The sequence below is a fragment of the Pongo pygmaeus genome, chromosome 19 (genome assembly GCF_028885625.2).
Source record: "Pongo pygmaeus isolate AG05252 chromosome 19, NHGRI_mPonPyg2-v2.0_pri, whole genome shotgun sequence".
Lineage (NCBI taxonomy): Eukaryota > Metazoa > Chordata > Mammalia > Primates > Hominidae > Pongo > Pongo pygmaeus.
In genome coordinates this window covers 69,102,545-69,119,884 of record NC_072392.2, presented here as the reverse complement: position 1 = coordinate 69,119,884, position 17,340 = coordinate 69,102,545, and the positions used below count along the sequence as shown (strand labels likewise).

At 46.3% G+C, this 17,340-nt stretch overlaps 1 protein-coding gene across 3 annotated transcripts in view; it reads right to left on the bottom strand.

Annotated features, from left to right (window-relative positions):
* Nucleotides 1-12,720, bottom strand: part of FAM117A (family with sequence similarity 117 member A) — a 53,839-nt gene extending 41,119 nt beyond the window's left edge. The window contains exon 1 of one of the 3 annotated variants that reach the window (XM_063655929.1): nt 12,474-12,720. In XM_063655929.1, the coding sequence (XP_063511999.1) occupies nt 12,474-12,669 (196 nt within the window). In that variant the 5' untranslated portion in view covers nt 12,670-12,720. The remainder of the gene's footprint in view (nt 1-12,473) is intronic. The other 2 variants (XM_063655928.1, XM_054456538.2) reach the window with 2 other exon arrangements.
* Between the last annotated feature and the right edge of the window lie 4,620 nt (nt 12,721-17,340).

Genomic DNA, 17,340 nt, shown 5'->3' with positions numbered 1-17,340 from the left:
TACTAAGAAATACAAAAATTAGCTGGGCATGGTGGCATGCGCCTGTGGTCCCAGCTACTCGGGAGGCTGAGGCAGGAGAATCGCTTGAACCAGGGAGGCGGAGGTTGCAGTGAGACAAGATCACACCACTGTACTCCAGCCTGGCAACAGAGCAAGACTCGGTCTCAAAAATAAATAAATAAATAAATAAACAAGAAAGAAAGGTTTCACACAGCATACGGTTACTAGAATATTAAAGACTTCTGGGCCAGCGCAGTAGCTCACGTCTGTAATCCCAGCACTTGGGGAGGCTGAGGTGGGCAGATCACAAGGTCAGGAGTTTGAGACCAGCCTGGCCAATAATGGTGAAACCCTGTCTCTACTAAAAATACAAAAAAATTAGCCAGGCATGGTGGCGGGTGTCTGTAATCCCAGCTACTCAAGAGGCTGAGGCAGGAGAATTGCTTGAACCCGGCAGATGGAGGTTGCAGTGAGCCAAGATTGCACCACTGCACTCCAGTCTGGGCAACAGAGTGAGACTCCATCTCAAAAAAATAAATAAATAAAATAAAAAGACTTCTAGGCCAGATGCAATGGCTCACGCCTGCAATCCCAGCACTTTGGGAGGCTGAGGCAGGAGGACCACTTGAGCCCCGGAGTTTGAGACCAGCCTGAGCAACACAGTGAGATCCCATCTCTATTAAAAAAAAAAAATTCTATACAGAGTATGCTTTGGAGGTAAGAGTGGCTTGTAATCTACTTGGAGGGTTAGATAACCTCTAAGAAGTCAATTCTCCGCGATACGTAGTCCCTAGATGGAGCTTTCTCCCAGAGTTCAAGGCCTTGCTATTTCCCTTACTGGGCACATGCCTGTTTCGGAAGAGCACTATCATACATTACAATGACTCCACTTTCAGTTAACCTAAAGCTAGGAGAGGGAGACATGCTCAGACAGATCCTGCGCCCCCCAAGCTTCTTTCCCACTAGAAGTAGGGGGATGGTTACACTGGGGGTCCCTTACAGAGAGTACTAAGCTATTATCATGGCACAATGCCACTTGCATCTACCCCTGCCCCTGCCATAGGAACGCATCACCCACATGTATTCCCAGGTGCTTTTCTGGGTTTCACATCATCACACATAAGAAACCTTTTCCTGTAAGATCCATCTTCACATGTCTCCCTAACATGGCCTTGCCTCAAGCTCAGTAACCATGACCACCCCACAGAGGCAGAAAAATCTGGTCTGCCTCCTATGTCCTATCTGTCCCTGGTTAGCTACTCATTCCACATGGAAATGGCATTATCTCAAACCAGCTGGAAACACTCAAAAGCCACCACCATATCACATATATAATAATGTATTAATAGTAACCATTATCTTCCAACTACCCATACCAAGTGAGTATTTATGGTGTGGATAGTCACCTTGGGGTGCTAAAGGAAGAAACAGACTTCTTTCCAGCCCAGTTTCCAATCCTTTTTTTTTTTTTTTTTTTGAGACAGAGTCTCACTATGTCACCCAGGCTGGAGGGCAGTGGTGCAGTCTTGGCTCACTGCAACCTTCGCCTCTAGACTCAAGCGATTCCCCTACCTTAGCCTTCCAAGTAGCTGGGACTGGAGGAAGGTGTCACCACGCCCTGCTAATTTTTGTAGTTTTAGTAGAGATGGGGTTTCACCATGTTGGCCAGGCTAGTCTCAAACTCCTGACCTCAAGTGATCTGCCCGCCTCGGCCTCCCAAAGTGCTGGGATTACAGGTGTGAGCCACCACACCCGGCCCCAATTCTCTTTTGCTTAGCTTAACAAATGGATCTTTGCTCCTGGAATACAGGTATATAAACAGAGGAGAAACAAATGCTGGAGGTGTGCTGGGCAGGTGGCAGTGGATACCAGCCTGAGACAAAATTCACAACAGACTTTTTCCGAATATGTGGGAAATGCCCTTTGCCTAATTAAGCAAAAGGGGTTTATTAGTCATTTGGTGTTGGACAAGAACTTCCTTTCTGGGCCTCAGTTTCCTTATCTGCAAAAACAATGAAATGCCACCTGCACCTGCAGGACTGTTGTGAAGATGCACGAAAAACATTTGAGAGTTCCCATCAGAAGCACCACAGAGCTAAACAAATGGAACATATTGTCAAAACTAATGAAGGCCGGGCACGGTGGCTCACGCCTGTAATCCCAGCACTTTGGGAGGCTGGGGCGGTTGGACCACCTGAGGTCAGGAGTTCGAGACCAGCCTGGCCAACATGGTGAAACCCCGTTTCTATTACAAATTAAAAAATTAGCTACTCGGGAGGCTGAGGCAGGAGAATCACTTGAACCTGGGAGGTGGAGGTTGCAGTCAGCAGAGATTGCGCCACTGCACTCCAGCCTGGGTAACAGAGTGAGACTCTGTCTCAAAAACAAACAAACAAACAAACAAAAAACCTAATGCTATCTATATTCTCCATTTCCCTGAAAAATACAGGTGAATTTTCGGGCCTCTTAGAGTTGAGATTCAGAGACTCTTTCTACAGAAGCAGCTGTTTTTGTCTTCCTCTGTCAACACAGAACTACTCCAGATTCCGATAAGAAAGAGTCCAGGTGCTGCTCTCAGCATTAAGATGTGCACACCGCCCATGGATGTGGTTCACATAGCCCTTCTCTCCCCAGTTGCTAAATCCAGACTATGTCATATTGTGAAAGCCCTCTGGCTGCATCCCCTCTATCATGCCAAATGCTATACACTCCCACCCCAACCCCACCCCTGGCTTATGTCATATCTGATGGGCAGGAGTTAAGAAGACAAACCCCAAACAGGGGCTGTGTGGCAAGTTTTCCACCAGCCTGCCGCTGTGGGGCAGGGAGTGCACGTGTTATCAGGAGTGGTTTTCCCAAAGCCACGTGGGCGACAAGACATGCACAGAGCACAGCAAACTCTTTTTTTTTTACTTTTTTTTTTGAGATGGAGTCTCACTCTGTCACCCAGGCTGGAGTGCAGTGGCGCCATCTCGGCGCACTGCAAGCTCTGTCTCCTGGGTTCACGCCATTTTCCTGCCTCAGCCTCCTGAGTAGCTGGGACTACAAGAGCCCGCCACCACGCCCGGCTAATTTTTTGTATTTTCAGTAGAGACGGGGTTTCACTGTGTTAGCCATGATGGTCTCGATCCCTGACGTCATGATCCACCCACCTTGGCCTCCCAAAGTGCTGGGATTACAGGCGTGAGCCACCGTGCCCGGCCAAGCACAGCAAACTCTTAAAGGGAAGGGAGTGTGGGGTAGAGAGGAGAAGGAGGGGAGGGAAGAGGGGATAAGATAAGCTGCCTATGCTCCCAATCACATTTTCACTCTGTTCAAACTTACACCCAGCTGGGCAGGTTAAAAAAGCCATTTTCGGCCAGGCACAGTGGCTCACACCTGTAATCCCAGCCCTTTGGGAGGCTGAGGCGGATGGATCACCTGAGGTCGGGAGTTCGAGACCAGCCTGACCAACATGGAGAAACCCCATCTCTACTAAAAATACAAAAATAGCTGGGCATGGTGGTGCATGCCTGTAATCCCAGCTACTCGAGAGGCTGAGGCAGGAGAATCGCTTGAACCCGGGAGGTGGAGGTTGGGGTAAGCCGAGATCGCACCATGGCACTCCAGCCTGGGCAACAAAAGTGAAACTCCGTCTCAAAAAAAAAAAAAAAAAAAAAAAGCCATTTTCACTAAGCCACCAGACACATGGTTGGCAACCTTCAAGGCAGGGAACAGAGACTCTGTGGACAACAGTGTAAGTGTCCAGGGCCTGCGAAGTGGTAACAAGCATCTTTCTTGCACTTCCCTATCTGGTGGTTGGTGGGAGGAGAAATAGCAGTGCCTGCTATCACAGGATGGTGGCTGGCTTGGGAGAGGGGCACTTTCAGCCTAATCACACCTCTGAAGCCATCCTAGGGCCAACAGATAATTCTCCTCCTTGGTCTAGAAAAGCCACTGATCCAGATTTTGTTTTCCTCCATCTTCTTGCTACACAGAACACTACTAGGAAGTTGGCAAAAATCTACCTGGAGGGAAAAGACAGTTAGCATTCATCTTGGTCTCCTTGGCCTCTCACCATACCCACTTCAAAGCCTAAAGCCAGGCAGTCTGGCTTTTTAACAAAATCACAGCAAAATCCTACACATTGGCTGTTTCCATGGATCGACCTGGTAACTGCCCAAGCTCACCCTCTAGCTATAAGTGTGTTGGGAAAAGAACCTACAGGCCTAGCAATGACATCTATGGAAATGCCACGTCTTTGCCACCAACTGGGCTTCAAGCCCAATGACCAGGATGAATAGGAGACCAGTGATTTAAAGAAAGAGAGAATACTAACACTTCGGGGGGTTTTGCCTTGTAAGTAGCTGAAGAGAGGTATTATAGAGGGGGAACAGTATGTGGGGACCAGAAGTGGGAAAGACCATTCTGAGTGAGCCTGGGGGAGGTGTGGCTTACTCTCCCCACTCTGCTGCCTTCCCAGCAACTCAATCCAACAAGTATTTATTGAGCATGACACTCCCCATCTGCCCTGGCCCTCCCTCTGCAAAAACACTCAAATCTGTTCAAGCTGCAGGGTGAGTTCCATTGCACTTGAACTTGAAACGTGAGGTGCCTACTCTTAAAAAGGCAGGCACACAATTTCCAGTATACGGCAGAAGGGACTCAAGAGGTTTGAGAAAAATAAGGAATATAGCTGACTAGACAAGGTGAAACAATGTCACTTTTGAAAGGGAAAGGAAAGGAGAGAGTAAAAACTTAATTTAACCTTAGGGAGAATAATATATTGACACTTTTTTTTAAAACCTATTCAAAACATCCCAGTAGTTTTCTCTAATTAACCTCACCAAACACTGAGTATTTCTTCATTCTTTGCCTCCTCCAGCTTGAATTTATATTTTATTCACTTATGGATGTGTTAGCAATCTACTTTTAGAGTTGCACATTAATCCTTCCTTTGACCTTTGAGGAGGTAATACCTTGGTGCTCTCCTGCATGACTTCATTTAGGATCAGATAATAAGAGACTCAAGTGGCAGAGCTGGGGGTGAACTAGGCTGCCCCCTAACAAACATGGCTTCCCTGGAAAAGTCATCCTTCATTTACAAGATAGAGAATTCAGAGTCAGAAAGGAGACACCCCGCGGATGGCTTGAGCCCAGGAGGCTATGGTGAGCTATGATGGCATTACTGGATTCCAACCTGGGTGACGGAGCAAGACCCCGTCTCTCAAAAAAAAAAAAGAGACAAAAGCCAGGCGTGGTGATTCACACCTGTAATCCCAGCACTTTGGGAGGCCAAGGCAGGGGGATCACTTGAGGTCAGGAGTTCGAGACCAGACTGGCCAACATGGTAAAACTCCACCTCTACTAAAAATACAGCAATTATCTGGGCGTGGTGGCACACATCTGTAGTCCCAGCTATTTGGGAGGCTGAGGCAGGAGAATTGCTTGAACCCAGAGAGGTGGAGGTTTCAGTGAGCTGAGATTGCGCCACTGCACTCCAGCTTGAGCTATAGAATGAGACTCTGCCTCAAAAAAAAAAAAAAAAAGAGAGAGCAAGGAGGCACCCCAAACCTACAGATTTGTTCTGTCAAATACCATCCATCCTCTAAGAAGCCACATTCAGACAGTTTCTGAGAGAAAACTCCTCAACCCTTGATCACAGGCCAGCTGCTTCAGAGCAACCAAAACCCTCCGAGTCTTCCCAGGCCTCCCCCAGCCTCCACCCCTTTTATTGGGGAGCTGGGAGCTCAAACTGCTAATGTGTAGGCAGAACTGAGCTAAAGGCACTCCATCTGTCCCCCACTCCCCCAGCAACTCTCGGGGGCTCCTGAGCAAATCCACAAACCTGTATGACTGAGCAGGGCAGGGTAAATGTCTGTACATGGCCTGGACTTCAGTTCCAGGTCCCCCAGGGCCTGGACTTGAAGTTTTTCTATTATGAAATACTTCGATAGCATTCTTTTAAGTTCATTAAAGCCACCCTTGATTAGCTGCAGTGCTCCCACACAGTAAGGGTCAATCGAGGCGTATGTGGGCCTGAGTGGAAGCATTTAAATGACTGCAAGGCTCGGCATTCAGCTTTGTAGTGACCCTGAGGAGAAAGCACAGTGCCAGGCAGAGTTTTCCAAACCAGGAGGTTTGGTGGGGACCACAAGCTGAGCCCGAACACTAGCAGCCAGCTGTTATGAGAACCTCCCACCAGCCAGCTGTTGCCAACAACGGCCCCTTCATGAGCTCCACACGACTGGAGAAAACTGGGGCACAGACAACTTAGAAATTTCAAATATCATCCACAACTCTTCCCTTTCTGAGATCAGGATTTGTTTTTGACCTAATAATGTGAGTAGATTTGGCTAATGTTTGGTTAATTCATATCCTGCAAACCAAATAATGGAGCCCTCTGTGAAGACTGAACCTAGACAAAGGGGGGAAACTGACCAGATTTCCCACCCATCCTTTCTTTGCTTCCATTCTTCCCTGTTCCCACTTTTGTGACAAAGAAGGGTAACATGCATCTCAAAGGATGGCAGAGCTTACTAACCCAAGAAGAGACTGTCCACTCTCACTAACTCACTCTCTGGTAAGCATCTACCTTTGCTCTGAACTGGGAGCGACACCCAAAGTTTTCCTTTCCACTGCTTTAAAAGGGCTCCAGGGCCAGGTGTGGTGGCTCACGCCTGTAATCCCAGCACTTTGGGTGGCCAAGGCGGGCGGATCACCTGAGGTCAGATGTTGGAGACCAGCCTGGCCAACATGGTGAAACCCCCGTCTCTAATAAAAATACAAAAAAATTAGCTGGGCATGGTGGTGCGTGCCTGTAATCCCAGCTACTTGGGAAGCTGAGGCAGGAGAAGCACTTGAATCTGAAGGTGGAGGTTGCAGTGAGCCGAGATCATGCCATTGCACTCCAGCCTGGGTGACAGAGTGAGAGTCCGTCTCCAAAAAATAAATAGGCCGGGTGCGGTGACTCACGCCTGTAATCCCCGCACTTTGGGAGGCTGAGGCGAGTGGATCACAAGGTCAGGAGTTTGAGACCAGCCTGGCCAATATGGTGAAACCCTGTCTCTACTAAAAATACAAAAATTAGCCAGGTATGGTGGTGGGTGCCTGTAGTCCCAGCTACTTGGGAGGCTGAGGCAGGAGAACTGCTTGAACCTGGGAGGCAGAGGTTGCAGTGAGCCGAGATCGTGCCATTGCACTCCATCCTGGGTGACAGAGTGAGACTGTCTCAAAAAAAAATAAATAATAAATAAATAAATAAATAAAATAAAAGGGCTCCAAACTGTGGAGTAAGGGTAAGCCCAGGCAGGTCTAGTCAGAACACTTGAGCTAAGTCAAACGTGATAGTGTCAGTAAGAACTCCATAACCAGACCTGCCCCTCAGAACATGCCACACCCGAAAGTCTGAATCCTTTAGCAGGAGGAAGGCTCTACGTGAGTCATCTAAGAATCTGGAGGAAGATGCTCTAACAGTTCTTCTAAGATCAAGGAATAGTGTGGCCTTGATGCCCATCACACCATTCAAAATAAACTGAATTCAGCAGAAAATACAGGCATAGTGTTCTCTTGGCTATTAAAGCCCACCAACCACTGTGGTAACACCCAAATTAGCACCATCACTATGAAAGTTTTGCATTACTGCTTCCAACTTTCTAAAGATCTATCTATGTCTAGAATGTGAGAGAACAATGTCCTCTTGCCATCACAGCCCACTGTTGTTCTCACCCCTCTGACACTGACCTCAAATGGTTTAAGATCTCTTAGCTCTACGTTATATAAGTGAGACCTTCTCGTACTATATAATCCTTTGCTATCCAAAATACTGAAGAACACATGGACTCACACTCCTTTGGGTACCAAAGAGATAAAGCAGTTAAGCAGCTAGCCCCCAAATTCAAGGATGTCATCACTGGTGATAACATTTAAGAGTCAGATGCTTCAGCAGTGCATTTTGCTGACCATGTATGTGCCTGGTGCTGGCAAAGCTGTCAAAAGCAACAGTTAGCAATGTTGGGCTAGGAAGTGTCTGGTGTTTTAATGCTTCCCAAACAGAAGTTGCCTCAGTCACAGGTTTTAGAAGGGGAATTGTAGCTCTTAAAGGGTTTTAACTACACCCCCAGGCCTCATTATAGCAAGATGATGCCTTGGCATAGAAAGGTTGGAAATCTCTTCTAATCTCCAGGCTGTTTCTGGCACCAGTAGCCACATGGACCAGTTTGCTGAGGGCTTTCTCTTAGGGTCTCTAATATGCAACCTCCTTTTTATGGTTCCAGACCTATCTAAACACCTATCCCCCAAGAAATAAGTTTTCAAAGCATTGCAAAGAAAGGAGTTTAATAATTTAATAATATAAGCACTGCAGCCTCATATTCACAAAACAGCCATCCTGGGGAACCTAATCGATATTTGATATAAATTACCCTTCTTATGTCCCCGTGGGGAAGCCAATATTTTAGGGCAACCATGACTACTGCCAGCTCTCCATAATTTGTTCAGAAAAATAAAAGGTAATGAGAAAAATTCAAAACAGGAGATAAGCCTAAAGTAATTTCCATCTGATTTTGAAATGTGTTCACCGCAGTTGTGGGTTGTCAGGTTGAGGGAAATGGGTTAAGAGAGGAAAGGGGGCAAATTTGCCTAACAGTTAAGCTTTTATGTAAATTCAAATTAGCTTATGTCTACTGAACACATCACCTGACAATGGTGGGGGTGGAGAGGCTGGATTCACACATGATGATGTTCTACAAAGATTGAGAACTGACTGGAAGCAGGTGACCCTCTTTTCTTTTGCCTTAAAATATGAGTGAGACTACAGGCTTGTTTGTTTTCTTTACCCCCTTAGAATTCTGAGGTTTATATTACACACATTTGAAACTGATATTTATATAGGAAAAACAGGTACACTGTTTGAGACAAGAGTTGGCAAACTTTTCTGTAAAGTGACATATAGTAAATATTTTAGGCTTTGTGGGCCCTACAGTCTTTATCACAACTCTTCACTCCACCACCCACAGCACAAAAGCAGCCCTAGACAATATTTAAATGAAGCAGTGTGGCTGGTTCCAATAAAACTTTATTTACAAAAATAGGCCCAGGGCCAGATATGGCCTGTAGACCATAACTGCCAATCCCTAGTTAAAGAAGGTTCTGGTGGTCAGAGGAGGTGCCAAGGCAGCATTTAGCTTCCCTAGCACCCAGCTGGTCCCAGTGGGGCTGGTCCACTGGAGAAATAATTTGCAAAGCTAGATTAAACATTATCTTCATTTTAGGGACATACAGACAGACACGCTAAACAAGATAGGTAAGACTGGAACCCAGAACAATTCACCTCCTAGTCCTATTTTGTCCTTCATCATGGTCCTGGAAGAGCACAAAAGTTAGCAGCCTCTAACTGAGATAAGACACAAAAGAGAATTTAATTTAAGGGAGAATTGCAGTGAGAAATTTATCTTAGGTTTCTACTACCCAATAATGGCTCTTAGCTTTTTTAGAGTTATCTTTCATTTTTCTCTCCACTCTCTTCAGCCTTCCTCACTCCTAGCCCACGTTCATAAAAACGAAGCCATTCCTCATTTTACGAAGACATACCTTACGGATGAATGGTTGCAGAAGGCAAATCCTGCTCTTTACACCATAACCGTTTTCACGAGGTCTAATATATCTTGTCAAGAACACAGCAGGATGTGTGGTGGGGAGATAACTGCACAGCCCTGAGCGTTACATCACTTTGAGATGTGCAAGAGAAACAGTGACGACACTTAATTGTTCCTGAAGCCCAGTCACAGCTCACATGCCTTTTTAAACAGCTGGGTTTCAGAGCTCTGTTTAGAAAGCTCATTTTAAAAGATGAGGGAATAAAAATGCAAGAGGAGGCCCTGAAATTCTGAAACCTGCAGTACTGGTTTCAGATCAACCTGGGTTTGCTCTTTGAAGCCTGAAAAGGCAATGGGCTCTGGCCAACAGTGCTCTCACCTTGGCGAGCAGAGGGAATAATAATATAAGCAGCAGCAAATACTTTTATAGCACTTCTCATGTGCCAGGCACGTTTTAAGCACTTTCTATCTATTAACTCATTTAATTCTTATGATATAGATATTATTATCCACAGATGAGGAAACTAAGACACAGAAAGAACTTCCTCAAAGCCACACAACTAGTAAATGGCAGAACCTGGATTTAAAACCCAGGCATTCCAGCTCCCAGTGCCAATCTCTTAAAGGTTTATGACTGCAAGGGGTTTCCTTTTATCCCATATACTCTACTGTCCTAGAGAAAACCACCTCTGGTGCTTTCCAAGGGCAAGGAATGGAAATAATGTGAACACATATGTGGGCTGAAGTTAACATGTAAAAGCCCTGATGTGCCTCCAAAACAGAGGCCAGGTACATTCCCCTAATGCCTGGCCACAAAGAAGGCCACATGCTCTGGCTACTTTCTTCTCCTATTTTTTCCCCTCTCCTGCCATACTGAAAATCTACAGGTAATCCCCCCAACTACCAACTAGGCGAATGCCTTATTAACACTTCTAGGATATTAATAGGTGGATAAATTATTGATCAGACCAATCTATAAGCAAGGGTCCACCCAACTTGGCCTTAAATCACCTGACAAGTTATGCAGAGCTCTAGCTTCCTACATTTCTACCAGTATCCCAGGGCCTCTGGCTCTATAAAAGGAGCAGGCCATGTAATGAACCCAGACATCCAAACCTACGTTCTTCCCCCTTCCACAGCATCCACCAGCAATTGTCCCTTTAATATTAGTTCTATAATAGACACAAAATAACTGATCTTAAAATATGATTGCTAATCAGTTTCCAGCTACTGTAGAGGTAGGCTTTCTGTTGTTTTCCACTGAAAGTGACTAAGGTTCTGGTTCTTGTTCTACCAACTTCCCGGGGTTTCAAGGAAGCCCAAACAAAACCAACAGGTTTGTAGTCTTGTGGTTTGCTTTATAACTCATGGTAGGCAAGAGTTAGTCTGGGCATTGCCTTACTCTGCACCACCGGATTCTAAACATACTTTTACTACTTGGTCACCATCTTGCTACCAGATTTGACCAAGTTTCTGCATCCCAAGATGTGATGCTAACATATACAGTGAAAAGTCCAGAAAGACTTGGGGGTTTTCTATCTCAGAGATCCTCTTAATCCCATTCCTACCTAGCAAGGAGTAGCCCTGTAGTAGCTACTACTTCTGTAAGAGCCCTGCAGAAGCAGGAAGGAGATGTGCAGTAACTAGGCTTAGTAATCATCAGAAGCTCAAGAGACTCTGGTCTAGAGAATGTCAGTAACCGTTAAGATGGCAGGAATCATGACTTTTGTACATTTGGTAGAGGCTCCGGGTTTGGAAGTGTGCAATGATCTTTTCACATCTGGTGTGAATCAAATGCAAGCCTCACTTTCAACTTATTGCCAACCTCCTCATGCAAGTAGGTTCCTTTTCCCCTTCCTAAGTACTTGCATTTGTGGGATCCGTCACAGATTTGAGTATCAAAGCAAGGTTAAGTTTGCTTCTCCCTAATTTCCCCACAGCCACCACATCAAGCTGTTATTAAGAACATTTCAGTGCTGTTCAGAAAGTGGGGTACTTGCCACCGTGCACTTGACTGTAGCCCTCACCCCACTGCCACGTTGGCTGCAATGCCCAGGACAAAACAGCCTTTGTGGGTAGAGGGGTGGAGGGGGTAGAAAGAAAGGTAGGGGGCAAAACTGCCCAGGTCTCCCCCCCTACACACACATACACACACATACACACACACATGCTCGTACACAAACGATGGTTGGAATGAGACAGCCATATTAAGCAGGTCAAGAATCTGGGAACATACAACTTCTGGGACACAGGGAGAAGAATGTAGGGAGCGTGGCATTTGCACCACGGTAAAAGCCGTTAAACTTAGTCCAACAGGGCTGAGATGAAATCAGCTCCAGGAGGTGGCATAAAGGGAAGCGCACGTGAAGTGGTGGAGAATGGAACTCCAGCGCAGTTGAGAGGGATGCTGGGGCCAAACTCAAGCTGGAGAAGTAACACATGGCTGCACGGGGCTCTACTCCATGCCCCTCCCCCTCCCCGTGCAGTCGTCCAGCGCCCACCGACTCCTGCTCCCAGCGCCAGCCATCCGCACGGGGCGCCCCCACCACGCGCCACTCCTCCTCACGCCTCGCTCCCACCCCCTGCATCTTCCACTCACCCCACACGACACCTCTGCCCACTTTTCGGTTACGCCCCCAAAGCCAGCCTCCATCTGCCAGGTCCCTCCCCTCACCTCCGGGACCCGACTCCCCGCACACTCCGTCCCAGCGGTGCTCCCCACGTTTCACGGCTCCTCGCTCTTGCTCCCTCCGCCCTCATAGACTCTGAACGCCCCCCTTCTCTTCCCTCGCCCCCATCCACTTTCCCCTCACACTTCTCCCCGTCCCCCTCCCGCGGTCACGCGCCCCCCCTCCCCCAATGGCTCCTCCCACGGCACCCGCTCCAGGCCCGGCTCACCTGCACGGCCACCCCCGTCCCGGCGCTGGTGCGGCTGCTGCAGCTGGAAGGGGATCGTGGCCCTGAGCGGCTGCAGCCCAGCCCGGGGGGAGCCGGCGGGGGCTGGAGGAGAGCAGCCCCGCCGGAGCCCCCCGGCCCCTCCGCGCCCCGGCCCCCAGGCACCTCCGCCTCTGCCGCCCGCTGCGGCCCCCGCCATGGCTCGCCCAGCTGCCTGCCTCAGCCCCACTGCGAGCCTCACACAGCCCCCCAACCCCCGTTGCCGCTGCTTATCTGCTCTACGGGGCGGGGACCGGCCCCCTCATCCTAGAGCTGTCATTGGACTGCGGAAACCCAGACCTTCCACCCCAGCCAATCCACAGCTTAGCCTTCCTTTCCCGAGGATGATTGGTCGATGTGCCTAGCGATCCAAGCCAAGACCCCACCCTCACACCGCCCCCTTCGGTTTTCCAACATTCCAGGGGCTGCTGACTGGCCTGTACAGAAGAGGGCTGGTTCTCCAGCGCCACCAATGAGAAGACGCAGAATACGGGAGCGTCACACCCAGTCCCAGGTAGTATGCAAATATAATGTCACGTGACGTCAGGCTGCGCTGGGGAGTGGGAGCGGCGCTGGGTGTAGGTTGGAATCAAACACTACTGAAATAATTTTTGGGGGCGGCAGTAGGGAGCAGTGTCAAACTTTACACAGTTGAGTCCCTGAATCACAGAGAAAGCGATACCTTCAAAAAGTATTACATTTAATTTAACCTAAAAAAACATTAGTTTTAAATCCTTATAGGATCTCAGTGCTACTTACAAGCTCCAAACTAAGATCCTACAAATTAATGCAAGGTTTGCATATCATTTGCATGTGATTTGCATTATATTTGTGCATTTAGTGGCGACCTTGCCTCATGTGACACTCACATCTGTCTTTCTCCACGTTTCCAAGTCCCTACTTGGTGTTGATCCAACCTTAAAAAAACAATTGCTAGCCTGTAAATTAAAATTGGGACTCTGAAAAGAAGCAGGGAATTTCCCTTCAGAGTCGTCCACTCCAAGTGTAGCTCAGCAGAGTGAAAGGAACAAAGCGACTGAAAAACTTGCCCAAGTTTGCACCGCGACTCCGTTAACAAATCCTGGTCTTCCCAGATCAATGCTCTCTGACTTACAAGTCAAAATGAGACTGGAAGGTCCCCAAAGAGAATGCATGCAGTTGTGAAAAGCACATGACATAATAATATAAAGGGATTTGGGAAAGAAAATAACATTTAAGATACTATTAAAAAGTATTATGCTTCAAAAGAAAAAAATATTACTCTTAGTATTTGTTAACCATTTTGTTCTACATATGGAAAAAGCAAAAGTCAATCAACCCTGGATTGTCTGTGATTAGGGACCATTCAAATAATTGAGTAATTCCCTCCAGATTTATATTTAGCTGTGAATTCTATTTTTGACCTTGCTACAGATTTTTCTTTCTATTTCTGTTTTTGCCCAGTTTAATGTTAAAAAGAAGATATTCCCTGAAGCCATACTAACTAATCAGAGAAAAAGAGGTAATCTGGGAGCCTGCTGTGAGGCAAAGAGAGGTCATTCTGGGATTAAATATTGAAAGTAGATAATACCCAAAGTGGAAATTCAAGAGTGGGTTGAATATTAAAATTAGCCTACATACACTGAATGAATTGAGGCAATGGAACACATCGAAGAAAGGTTTTCTTTGCAAAGAGTGTACTCTTGCAGTTTTGAAGGATTTACTTCAAGATCTGACATTTGAACTGTTTTTTTAATTGATTGAAGAAATGCTGTACTACTTTTCCATGAAGAGGACAACCTAAGACAGAGAAGAATAAACAAAAATTGATGAACTGATTAAAAACTCAGTCTTTATAAGATTAATTAACTCAGTTGAAAAAAGATATCTTGCATTTATATTGTTCCTCAATTTCAAGTAGTTCAAAGTCTTCATATACTTTTAAGAAATCCTCATGACAACCTGGAAAAGGAAAAACATGGATTCTTACCATGGTACAAGTAGTGAAACTGAAGTCCAAAGAAGTGAGTCCTTTTGATTCCTAGCTCAGATCTCTAACACATCATATTGAACCACCCTGCCTCACATCTTCATTAATAAAATCAGTAATGGCAGCAACGAATATTCATTGAATTCCTTTCTCCATGCTAGGTACATGTTAAGTACCATGCATACTTTATCTTATTTAATGCTCAAGACCACACTTGTGAAATGGGTATTATTTCCTCTTCATTGAGACTTCTGGGAGAAATACAGTAACATGCCCAAGATTACCCAGGTAGCCTGACTCCAGAGCTGAGCTCCTGATCTCTATGAGTGTAAAATTTTCTTAAGAACACAGGATTACTGTTTACATCTTACATAAAGGGTCTCCAAAGATGCAAATCTGATTAAGATGTTAAAATTAACATCTGTCTGGTGTTTTATAGCTTTCACATACATTATCTCATTTAATTATCACAATAGGCATATAAGGCAGAAAATGTAGATATTGTTGTCCTCATTCTTCAGGAGGTTAAGTCCTACAGAGGCTAGGTGACTTGCCCAAGATCATCTTAGTAAATGGCAGACCTAGGACTTACATCCTTGGTCTTTTGACTCCAGATTCAATGCTTTCCCAACCAACACTCAACTTCTAGACCACTGGTCCTGCCTGAGAGGCAAAAGGTAGACTAGTTGGTCTTTTGAAAGCTTTTCTTGTCGGACAACTTATACTATGTTAGGACCCCTCAACATGTAAATTCTCAGTCTTAGGAGATGATGAGTGATTTTTATTGGCTGAGCCAGACAATGTGTGTTTAGAAGTAAAGCCCTAGGATGAGGATCTTGAAACACTTTGGGTAAGTGGCTTCCTCTCTCTGTGCCAGAATCATCCCTGCTCCATCAACCTCACAGACTTGTTCTAAAAATAAGGTGACACATTATTGTACAGATGCTTTCTTCCCTCAGAGAGAGGAGTAATGTGCATGGTTCCATGGATACTGTGTTTAAACTTTATTCCAAAGCCAAGGTACCAGAAATTAAGAACCTGGACGGTAGAAAAAGAGGCAGTGGAGGTGGTATAGCTGAAGAAATGGATCATCTGAGTCCACAAAGTCATGGTCTTTCCTGATAAGTTGCTGGCAAGACACTAAAGTTGATCCTAGCTGGAGGAGTGAGAAGGCAGGCATGCATAGGAGAATTTGGTCCTCTCCTTACTAGGTATCATGTCCAACCAGCTGTCTCTTATTCTCTTCTCTATCACTGATAGCTTCTCCTGGCATGGGCATGATGGGAGGATAAGGACTACATCTGAAGATTAACCCGTCTGCTTCCTCCAATGAAGGAAGCCTTGGCTTTGGGGAGGCTGTGCGCTGCTAAGGGGAGATGACTTGCATTCATTACAAAGCATCTAACTTGCAACAAAACCTTTGCCACTGCCCTTACTGTCATGCTTATCAACATCATTGCCATTAATTAATTAGCTCATCACAAATTTATTGAAATGAATACTATGTGCCAGACACTGAGCTAGGCACTTAGCTCTGAATGACAATAATGTTCAGAGACATTGTCCCTATGCTGAAGTTCACAAGCCAGCAGGCCTTGAAGCCTGTACGCAGAAGTGGCCCTGGGCTAGATGCTATTTCATTTGGGATACATGACCTGGTTCCTGCTTTCAGAGACTTTGGGTCAGAGGATGACACTCAAAAACATCAAAAGTAGAGGACTGGCTGGGCGTGGTGGCTCACGCCTGTAATCCCAGCACTTTGGGAGGCCGAGGCAGGTGGATCACCAGGTTAGGAGTTCAAGACCAGCCTGGCCAAGATGGTGAAATCCTGTCTCTGCTAAAAATACAAAAAATTAGCCGGGCATGGTGGCAGGTGCATGTAATCCCAGCTACTCGGGAGGCTGAGGCAGAGAATTGCTTGAATCTGGGAGGCGGAGGCTGCAGTGAGCCAAGATTGCACCACTGCGCTCCAGCCTTGGCGACAGAGCAAGACTGTCTTAAAAAAAAAAAAAAAAAAAAGTAGAGGATTATAGATACTAAGTGTATCAATAATTTTTTTTAATCTATAAGAGACTTATTTGCTTTATGGGTTTCCAACAGCAAATGCTTAGGCCCTTGACTGCAGCATGCTCTTGGGATGTCCACAGCTAAATGTCAGAAATAAATGAAAATTGGCATTATTTTTCCTACAGGGGTAAGTCAGAGATATAGCCATTCCCCAAGCAGTCCCTGTGAGGTTTCAAGTCTTAAAAGCTGCAAGGGTCTAAGAGACTACCAAGGGCAAAAGGCTGTGGGGACTTTTGGCAGATCAGAGGATCAGCAGGGAAGCCTTACCCTGCTGGCTACTGAATCAAGAGGAACTTTCCACTCCTGAAGGACCTCACTGGGCCTACATCCAGGGCACCTTGAATTCCACCCTGTGCCTCCATTTATGCCACAGGAACCAACAAGAATGGGAGTTTCAAATCACCATTTTTACCCTTCAAAATATGACACCCAGTAGCAATTATTCAGCGGACTAGAGAAGTCTTGGTATTCCTTGGTACCTGGAAGACGGTCTCTAAACTTCCTAGTAAATTCTAAGTGCTTACGTCTTTGCTCCCCCCTCCAAGTTCCAAAATAATAAAACAGAAAATAAGATGACGCAGATACACTGTGTCTCTTTCCGACCTACCTCCTCTACTCAGCCTCTGTCTGAAATGTCAGGACTGGCTCCTCAGGGAACAAGATCCTGAGGAAATGGGGTCAGAACTGAAGGAGCAAAGCAGCCTGAGAGGGATTGGGAAGGAGGGTTGAGGGAATGAATGAGGTTATGGGAACAGAGTAGGGAGGGGGGGGTCCTAGCCCTCAGCATCTCTTTCC